At 35.3% G+C, this 10996-nt stretch overlaps 2 protein-coding genes across 2 annotated transcripts; both read left to right on the top strand.

Annotated features, from left to right (window-relative positions):
* On the top strand, positions 1-3344 carry LOC135964258 (membrane alanyl aminopeptidase-like). The gene is made up of 7 exons (XM_065516443.1): positions 1-50; positions 171-665; positions 733-891; positions 955-1429; positions 1557-1798; positions 1857-2978; positions 3032-3344. Exons 2-7 carry the CDS (start codon positions 172-174, stop codon positions 3330-3332), a joined length of 2793 nt encoding a protein of 930 aa, XP_065372515.1. The 5' UTR covers positions 1-50; position 171; the 3' UTR covers positions 3333-3344.
* A 4030-nt stretch (positions 3345-7374) lies between these two features.
* LOC135964256 (membrane alanyl aminopeptidase-like) lies at positions 7375-10996 on the top strand. The gene is made up of 7 exons (XM_065516441.1): positions 7375-7467; positions 7562-8056; positions 8143-8301; positions 8368-8842; positions 9069-9310; positions 9423-10544; positions 10613-10996. The coding sequence occupies exons 2-7, from the start codon at positions 7563-7565 to the stop codon at positions 10911-10913; spliced, it is 2793 nt and encodes a 930-aa protein (XP_065372513.1). The 5' UTR covers positions 7375-7467; position 7562; the 3' UTR covers positions 10914-10996.

Raw genomic sequence — 10996 nt, 5'->3', positions numbered from 1 at the left:
TCGGCCACTTTGAATACCCAATTCCGTGTTAAATTCAAAAGTGAAAAAAGGTGTGTAAACGTATATAAAAATAATTTAATAATTAAGATATGGCAAATAGCTATATTACACACAAAAGTTAACAAAATAAAGTAATAAAATTAAACAGAAAATTAAATTATATATTACAGAATGTCTCATATATATATCGCTACCATATTGGTAGCATGCTTATGCTTGGCATATGCTGCTCCTTTCGCTGAGGAGGTTGAGACCCCCGTACCTGCCGCTGATGTTAACTATCGTTTACCTTTAAATGTTAAGCCCATCAATTACAAAATAACCCTCCAGCCTTATTTAGACGAAACTCATCCTAAGGCTTTTAAATTCGATGGTGAATGTTACATTGAGCTGCAAGCTCTACAAAACACCAAAGAAGTTCAATTGCACATTAAAAATTTAAATATCACTGTAAGTGAATACTACAAAAAGGATACACCAGCAACGAAAAAAGCTTTGCCCACAGCCACACCCAATAGCTTAACCGATATTGTGGTCTACACCTTAACTGAAGAGCTACAAGCTAATGTATCCTACATTTTCCATTATGTTTATACTGGTAGCATGGATGATGATATGCACGGTTTCTACCGCAGTTCTTATAAAACCGCCAAAAATGTTACCAAGTAAGTGAATAGAGACTCGTAATAACAAACAAATACAACAAGCTAATTCACCACTAAAATTTTCCAGATGGCTTGGTTCTACCCAGTTTCAAACAAATCATGCCCGTCGTGCCTTCCCCTCTTTTGATGAACCCAAATTCAAGGCCACTTACGATCTTTCTTTGACACGACACCGCAGCTTAAAATCTACCGGTCCCACTCGCCTTATTGAAATAAAACCCAATGGGTAAGTACCTGTTTCTCAACCGTTATCCTTTCAAGATGAATCAATGATATAACTTCTTTGCAGTGACTATATAACTGATGTTTATGCCACTACTCCTAAAATGTCTACTTATATTTTGGCCTTCATTGTCTCTGAATTCAATGATCGTTCTGATGGTGAGTTTGGTGTTTTAGCCAGACCTGAATACTACTCTCAAACCGAGTACATTTTTGATGCTGGTAAGAAGCTTCTTAAAGCCATGGACGATTACATGGGAATTCCATACTACTCCATGGGCGATGATAAAATGCATTTGGCTGCTATTCCCGATTTCTCGGCTGGTGCTATGGAGAACTGGGGTCTCTTGACCTTCAGAGAACGTGCTTTACTCTATGACGAAGAACACAGTACCTTGAGTTCGAAACAATATATTGCCTCTGTTGTGGCTCACGAACAGGCGCATATGTGGTATGGTGATTTGGTGACTTGTGATTGGTGGAGTTACACCTGGTTGAATGAAGGCTTTGCCAGTTACTTTGAATATTTCGCTACTCATATGGTAAATTAAGTCTTGAAAGTCTATATCAGTTTAATTGTACTAAAATTTGTCTCCTTTCAATACAAGAGACAAAACTATAGTCATAATAATCCATTCGCTTTAATATATTTTGTTTGCATATTTCTAGGTGGATAGTGATTTGCGTATGGATCAGCAATTCGTTGTCGATTATGTCCAAACTGTTATGGGTATGGATGCCACAAATGCCACCAATCCAATGAGTAACGAAGACACCCACACTCCAACTGATTTAGGTCGTATGTTCAACAGTATTTCATACAATAAGGGTGCCAGTTTCATTCGCATGACCAAATACATTTTGGGAGAAGAGAACTTCCAAAATGCCATGACAGATTATCTTAAAACACAGTAAGTTTAATTTCTGATGCAATCACTTGTTTCCAATTTAATATGTTAAACATTTTAGCTCATTTACCAACACCATTCCCTCGGATCTCTTTACCATTTGGAAAAAGTACTGGCCCAGTAACTATACTCAATACGCTGACAATTACTTTGCCTCTTTCACCACTCAAGTCGGTTACCCCGTTGTCACATTTAATCGCACCAGCCCAAGTTTTATAGAAGTCACTCAGAAGCGTTTCTTGTTGAAGGATTTTGATACAGCCAATTCTAGTTTAACGTACACAGTTCCCATTAGCTTCACAACAAGTGTTAAAAATAATTTCGTAAACGCCAGTCCTAGATTCTTCCTTAGAGAAAATACCTTCACAATTAGAATAAGCCAGGATGTTACATGGATTATTGGCAATGTTCAAGAGACTGGTTACTACCGTGTCAACTATGATACTAAAACATGGCATCATCTACAACGCAACCTCTATACTGAAAACTGGGATGGCATTCATGAATTGAATCGTGCTCAAGTTGTTGATGATCTGCTTAACTTGGCCCGCGCTGGTGAAATCGAATACAGTTTGGCTTTCGATGTCCTTGAATATCTTGAAACCGAAACCAACTACTTGCCCTGGACCGCTGCATTCAATGGCTTCAGTTATCTAACCATTCGTTTGGGCACCGATACACATGACTTTGCTCGCTACATTCGTTACATAAGCAACAAAGCTTACAATAAGTTGGGCTTCGAGGAAAAGAAAGACGATACTACTTTAGATATCTACAATCGTGCTAAGATTCTAGCTTGGTCCTGCAAATTCGGCCACACTGAATGTATCGCCAAGGCTAAGTCATATTTCAATGAAAACTTGAAGGCCAACCCCGTTCCCGTAAATATTCGTTCTGTCGTCTATTGTACTGCCATGCGTGAGGGCAACGAACAAGATTTCAACAAGCTCTACAACAAATTCAAAACCGAAACTGTTGCCACAGAGGAAACTTTGATTTTGAACTCTTTGGGTTGTGTCAAGGATAGCAAATTGGTTTCCAGATTCTTCCATATGATTGCCTCCGATGAGGTGCGTCGCCAAGACAAATCCAAAGCTATGTCCAGCTTGTACACTGAAAACAATGAAAATGTTGAACCCGTCTTTGATTTGGTCGACCAAAATGTTGAAAAGCTAGCCGACTGGTAAGTGTTATTTTTCTTAAAATATGGCATTTTCTTACATTATTTCTTTTCAGTATGGGTGATTATTCTTCTGTTGCTACCGTCGTCTCCAACATTGCTGGACGTTTCACCACCGATGCTCAACTACAAAAACTAAAGGCTTTCAATGCCAAACATAAGGATAAATTCGGCAGTTCAATTTCCACTTTGGAAAATGCAGTGAAGACTGTCGAATTCAATTTGGATTGGTCCAAAACTAAATTGGGTTCAATCAAGAGCTTCTTGCAACAACACGGTAAAAGCGGTGCCGCTATTAACAGCGTATCTGTTTTGTCTTTAGTTGTTGTAGCCTTGATTGCTATGATCTTTCACTAGAGAGATTTTAGCAAATTACAATATATGATATTTGAATTCTGTGTTTTTGAGAGATCTATAGAATTTGCTGTTGGTTTTTTACGTCTACAAAAACTGTAGTAAAAGCATTGTTATCTAATGTATTTTTAGTTAATTAATAAATTTATTTATTTTTTACTTTTTGAAACTAACAGTTTTTAAATAGCAATTTTTTATATGGTCTTACAAATCTTTTTATCAAAGCTCAATAATCACCAATTTTACTGTATTTTATTTCATTATTTGCTTCAGTGTATTTATTGCCCGAACTGGTAATTCTCCCCAAAATCACCACTTGCTTCAGAATAAGCTATGCGACTGGTTATTGTAGCATGACCTTGGCGGAAGTGAACTGACCTTACATAGATTATAAACGAGTTTAATAGCTGATTCAAAGTAGTCAACGCATGTTGAGTAGTTGAGCAGTTGACTCATGCTCAGGGAACTAACGTAGTAGTTATATCCGGTTTCTTGTAAATAATCTAATTTCTGTCGACTTTTTATAGGCTACAAAAAGACAGTTAATTTAAAAATAACAAATAGTCCAATAATTGACAAACATTGGCATACAAGTGCTAAATCTTCCCAGTAGGAAAAATCGTCGTAGTCGACATTGTCTTGGACGATTTATGTAAGACATGTCTTATATCAAAGACAATTGATTACTAGATGAGCGACAATGTCTTGAATGTTGACGAGAAGTTGAGTGACATTGTCTTGAATGTGGTCATCTGTTAACTTATAACCGAACTTTTCATTGTTATTGTGTAAACATCAAACTGAGCTCTCTTTTAGTCGTCCATGATTTTTGTGACATTTATTCGAAAAATTTATCGACGAATATATATGGGGCATTTCATGTCAAGTGAAACAAATTCCGATCGGGATTAAATTTAGACCAAGGTTATTTCTATTGGATAGTAACAGACACAATTTTACAACAAGATTGGTAGAGAACTCTCTGAGTTAGAGGGGCTCAAAATTTGACATTTTGGCCATGCAGGTGTTTTTTCTTATACATGTAACTATTACCTATTGCAAATTTGTCCCAAATAGTTTAGATAGCTCTTTCTTCAATCTTTCGAAAAAAAATTTTTTTAATATTTTTTTCCGAAATCAAAAACTTTTTGACTTTTTTTCAAATAAGCTTTATTTTAAGAAAAGAAAAAAAGTTTTTGATTTCGGAAAAAAAATATTTTACAAAAAAAATTTTGTAACCCATAACCCTGAAAATGAATTTAAATGTAATTGTAGTTCTTCCTAAAAAAATATCAAATGGATGTTGACACGTCAAATTGATCCCTATTTTTAGCACTTTTTTACTAAATCAGAAACCACGATTGGCTTTTCGAACTAGCAATTTTATCTCCGAAGAATGATGATGTCAACAAAATAAACCATCTTCGCTACCCGGCGAAGTCCTCAAGTACAAATAGATTGATACAGTTTTAGATGAGAAACAAGCTATCAACTATCCAATACAGTTTCTTAACTCTTTGGAATCATCTGGAATGTCACGAAACAATTTAACTTTAACATTTGGTTCACCGTTCGCTCATTCGCAACTTAGCCAATTAATAGAAAGCAATTTCAAAAGAGCTTCCAACACAACTGGTAGGAAAGCAGTACTCGGTTAGCTCAGAACTCGGAATATTTGGTACGAAAAGTTAAAGCCAGTGCAGGTTTAAAAACATACAAGGCTCAAAAAGTTCCTGACAGGCACTCTGCTAAAAATTTAGAGGCCAAAGACTGAGCACGGAAATTGAAGTCAAATTTTATAAAAAAAAATATACCTGCTGCATAATGGATGACGAAACGTATGTCTTGGAAAACTTTTCGCAGCTTCCGGGTCAATATTTTTATATTGCTTGTGCTCGAGAGAATGTTGTAGAAAAGTTTAGGACCCAAAAGCAGAAAATTTTTTCAAAAAGTTCTTGGCAAGTAATATGTAGTTGCGGCAAAATAAGCCATAAATTTGTTACAAAGTGCTCTATAAATACTGAAATGTACATCAAGGAATGTTTGCAAAAAAGGATGCTTTTATTCATAAGAGTTCTTAATATGTCCAATTATTTTTGGCCTGATTTGGCATACTGTCACTACGGTATGAAAGTTCTTGAGTGGTACAAGAACCATAATGTGGTATTTGTACCAAGAGAGGCAAATCCTTCAAACTGCCTGGAGCTAAGACCAGTGGAGAGATTTTGGGCTGTTGTTAAAAGATAATTGCAGATCACAAAAATGGTGTCCAAAAGTTTGGTAGATTTTAAACAGAGAAAAACTACCTGTTCGAACAAAATGACAGAAAGCTCTATAATGACAGAAAGCTCTAAAAAAATTAAAACTGTAAGTTTAGTGTTTTCATTTTTATTAACATATGTATGTATATTAAGATTTTTTCGATCTCAGTCCTTAAAAAATTTCGTTTATTTTCGACAAATAAACAAAATATGTTTATTTTTTTAGCATAGTAGCACAGTAGTTGTCTATATTAATAACAAAGTAATCCAGATATAGATCAATAAGAGGTCAGAAATCAAGGTCGTGGTTTTTTGATTATATCTCAGCCTTTTGGATGTCGTTTTTCTCGGTTTTAAATAGCAGCCAAACCGGGACTGAGCTGATATATTGATCTATGAATCATATATGTAAGTTATTTGGGGATTACGAAAAGTTGATTTCAATACACAGACGGACATGGCTAAATCGAATCCGCTAACTATAACGATCCAGAATATATATTATGGGGTCGCAAATGAAAAATGTAGAAATTACAAACGGAATTTCAAACTTATATATACATATCGATGGCTTAATATAAAAAAGGCGTAACTAATTTTTTGTTTTCAAAAATATCAATGTAAAAAGGGTATATTAAATAACTTAATTTAAATAAAAATAAATAAATTTTAAATGAGAAATAAAATGTGAAGTCTCTTCTTTTTAAAAATTATGTACATTGAAACTTTTCTTGAGTTTAAAATTTTATGGATTTTATTAAGTTTTTTCCTTCTCCTGTAAAGTAACAAAAAATCGAGTTACGCCTTTTTTATATTAAGCCATCGATATATACCCTTGTAACTCATGGTGAAGGGTATAAAAATTAAACAGACTTCACTTCAGATCACAAAGGGACACTAAGGACACTAAGCATTGATTCTCCATAACTTGAATACTCTCTAGAGTACTTACTTTTGATTATATGGGATGTATAAGGTAGCCAATTGATTTCTTTTTGATTTACAAAGGGCACATTTATGTGTCAAATGTGCCAAAAATATATATAAAATTGAGTCAGCAAATAATCAATCATTAATGAAATTGATACTGATGGGTGTAGATAAATATCGGGACTTTTTCTATAATCTATAATAAAAGAGAACAATACAATCTTTGCAATAGTATTAGCAGAAATCAGCTTAAAGCCTTATCGTACAAATGCATCATAACCATACTCACAGATAAAAAGTAAATTTATTATAGATTAATAAATATTAGAACCACTTCAATTATCTAAAATAAAAGGGCACAAGCTAAATATAAGAATTGATCAATAGTACAACTCTTTACAATAATACTAACACTTATTGCTGTGTTAAACCTCAAATCAGCTAAAACCGTTATCACTTTTCATAAAACCCAACAATAAAAACTATTATTTATGTATTCAGATAATACTTTCTTATACAAATAATTTATATATGAGCACTTCCCAAAAGTGCTAATGTAGTAATTCAAAATTCCATAAGTTTAACGATTTAAAAAAGAATTTCGAAAATGAAGAGGTTTTTTAAATTTTTTGTTTGTAACACTGTAACTTCCCAAAACTTCCCTTCTTATTCCAATCTAATAGCCTATTTTTCGGGCTTCACCTCGTATTTAATACTCAATTTCCGTAGCGTCGTAGAAAGAGGTATTACTTCTAGTTGCTAATATAAGTTTTTTTTCATTATTGATAAATATTTTTGGGAATTGCCCATATAATTTATATGTAGTGTTGCTAAAGTGTCCATTTTCTTATAAATAGAACTTCTTCAACGGCAAAGCATTCAGTAGGCCCACAACTTTCGGCCACTTTGAATACCGAATTCCGTGTTAAATTCAAAAGTGTAAAAAGGTGTGTAAAAGTGAAACAAAACAATATTTAAAATTGCATAAAAACATATTATAAAAAAGGAGTAAAACTAAAAAAAGTTAATTATATTTTACAGAATGTCTCCTATATATATCGCTACCATATTGGTAGCATGCTTATGCTTGGCATATGCTGCTCCTTTCGCTGAGGAGGTTGAGATCCCCGCACCTGCCGCTGATGTCAATTATCGTTTGCCTTTAAATGTTAATCCCATCAATTATAAAGTAACCCTCAAGCCTTATTTAGACGAAACTCATCCTAAGGCTTTTAAATTCGATGGTGAATGTTACGTTGAGCTGCAAGCTCTACAAAATACCAAAGAAGTTCAATTACACATTAAAAATTTAGAAATCACCTTAAGTGAATACTACAAAAAGGATACACCAGCAACGAAAAAAGCTTTGCCCACAGCCACACCCAATAGCTTAACCGATATTGTGGTCTACACCTTCACTGAAGAGTTACAAGCTAATGTATCCTATATTTTCCATTATGTTTATACTGGTAGCATGGATGATGATATGCACGGTTTCTACCGCAGTTCTTATAAAACCGCTAAAAATGTTACCAAGTAAGTTAATAGAGACTCGTAATAACAAATAACTACCACCAATATAATTAAAATTTTAATACTAATCCACAATTAAAATTTTCCAGATGGCTTGGTTCCACCCAGTTCCAAAGAAATCATGCCCGCCGTGCCTTCCCCTCTTTTGATGAACCCAAATTCAAGGCCACCTACGATCTTTCATTGACACATCACCGTAGCTTAAAGTCTGCCGGTCCTACCCGCCTTATTGAAATCAAACCCGATGGGTAAGTATTTCTTTTTCAGCAGTTACCATGGCAAGATTTATCAATGATATATCATCTTCTTTGCAGTGACTATATAACTGATGTTTATGCCACTACTCCTAAAATGTCTACTTATATTTTGGCCTTCATTGTTTCCGAATTCAATGATCGTTATGATGGTGAGTTTGGTGTTCTAGCCAGACCTGAATACTACTCTCAAACCGAATACAGTTTCGATGCTGGCAAGAAACTTCTTAAGGCCATGGACGAATACATGGGAATTCCATACTACTCAATGGGCGATGATAAAATGCATTTGGCTGCTATACCCGATTTCTCGGCTGGTGCTATGGAGAACTGGGGTCTCTTGACCTTCAGAGAACGTGCTTTACTCTTTGACGAAGAACACAGTACCTTGAGTTCGAAACAATACATTGCTGCTATTGTGGCTCACGAACAGGCCCATATGTGGTATGGTGATTTGGTGACTTGTGATTGGTGGAGTTACACCTGGTTGAATGAAGGTTTTGCCAGTTATTTCCAATATTTTGCTACTCACATGGTAAGTTAAGACTTGAAGGTTTATAACAGTTTATTTGTACTACAACTTGTCTCTCTCCTTGAAACAATGCAGTGCAGAATATATATATTTCTTCCTTAAATCCCTTACCAAACCAAAAACTCAAGATCAAAGATAATTCGGCATTTGAATTATATCTATCTACAAGAGACAAAACTATAGTCGTAATAATCCATTCTTACTTACATATTTACTTTCATATTTATAGGTGGAGAGTGAATTGCGTATGGATCAACAATTCGTTGTCGATTATGTTCAAACTGTCATGGGTATGGATGCCACAAATGCCACCAACCCAATGAGTGACGAAGATACCAACACCCCTGATGAGTTAGGTCGTATGTTCAACAGTATTTCATACAACAAGGGTGCCACTTTTATTCGCATGACTAAATACATTTTGGGAGAAGAGAACTTCCAAAAGGCCATGACTGATTATCTTAAAACACAGTAAGTTTTATTTCTGACTAAGATAGAATTTATAAAATCCCTTTGTGAACTTTATTTCTTTATAAATATATTTATTAATTAATTTACATATTAATTCTATTCAACACTTTAGCTCATTTACCAACACCATTCCCTCGGATCTCTTTACCATTTGGAAAAAGTACTGGCCTAGTAATTATATTCAATACGCTGACAAATACTTTGCCTCCTTCACCACTCAAGTCGGTTATCCAGTTGTAACATTTAATCGCACCAGCGATACCGAAGTTGAAGTCAGTCAGAAGCGTTTCTTATTGAAGGATTTGGATACAGCCAATCCTAATTTGACATACACAGTACCCATTACCTACACAACAAGTGCTGAAAAGGACTTCACAAATGCCAGTCCTAAATTCTTCCTTACTGAAGCTCCCATCAAAGTCACAGTAAACAAGGATGCTACATGGATTATTGGAAATGTTCAAGAGACTGGCTATTACCGTGTCAACTATAATACTAAATCATGGCACCAAATCCATCATAAATTATACTCTGCTAACTGGGATGGTATTCATGAATTGAATCGTGCTCAAATTGTTGACGATCTCCTTAACTTGGCCCGTGCTGGTGAAATCGAATACAGTTTGGCTTTCGATGTTCTGGAATATCTTGAAACCGAAACCCACTACTTGCCCTGGACCTCTGCATTCAAAGGCTTCAGTTATCTATCCATTCGTTTGGGCACCGATACATATGACTTTGCTCGCTACATCCGTTACATCAGCAACAAGGCTTACAACAAGTTGGGTTTCGAGGAAAAGAAAGACGATACTACTTTAGATATTTACAATCGTGCTAAGATTTTGGCTTGGTCCTGCAAATTCGGCCATACTGAATGTATCGCCAAGGCTAAGTCATATTTCAATGAAAACTTGAAGGCCAACCCCGTTCCCGTCAATATTCGTTCTGTTGTCTATTGTACTGCCATGCGTGAAGGCAACGAACAAGATTTCAACAAGCTCTACAACAAATACAAGACCGAAACTGTTGCCACCGAGGAAACTTTGATTTTGAACTCATTGGGTTGTGTCAAGGACAGCAAATTGGTTTCCAGATTCTTCCATATGATCGCCTCCGAAGAGGTGCGTCGCCAAGACAAGTCCAGCGCTATGTCCAGCTTGTACACTGAAAATAATGAAAATGTTGAACCCGTCTTTGATTTGGTCGACCAAAACGTTGAAAAACTAGCTGAATCGTAAGTGCAAATATAATTGCTATTTTTCTTAAAATGTGAAATATGTTTACACAAAATTTCTTTTTCAGTATGGGTGGTTACTCTGCCGTTGCTTCCGTTGTCTCCAACATTGCTGGTCGCTTCACCACTGATGCTCAACTACAAAAACTAAAGGCCTTCAATGCCAAACATACGACCAAATTCGGCAGTTCAATTTCCACTTTGGAAAATGCTGTGAAGACTGTCGAATTCAATTTGGATTGGTCCAAAACTAAATTGGGTTCAATCAAGAGCTTCTTGCAACAACACGGTAAAAGCGGTGCCGCTATTAACAGCGTATCTGTTTTGTCTTTAGTTGTTGTAGCCTTGATTGCTATGATCTTCCAATAAAGAGACTTTAGCTAATTATGGGATATTATGATCGTATTTAAGATAAGTAGTGAGAGAGAGTTAGATAATTTGAAAAATAATTT

The sequence above is a fragment of the Calliphora vicina genome, chromosome 1, assembly GCF_958450345.1.
Source record: "Calliphora vicina chromosome 1, idCalVici1.1, whole genome shotgun sequence".
Classification (NCBI taxonomy): Eukaryota; Metazoa; Arthropoda; class Insecta; order Diptera; family Calliphoridae; genus Calliphora; species Calliphora vicina.
This window is presented reverse-complemented; position numbering and strand designations above follow the sequence as displayed.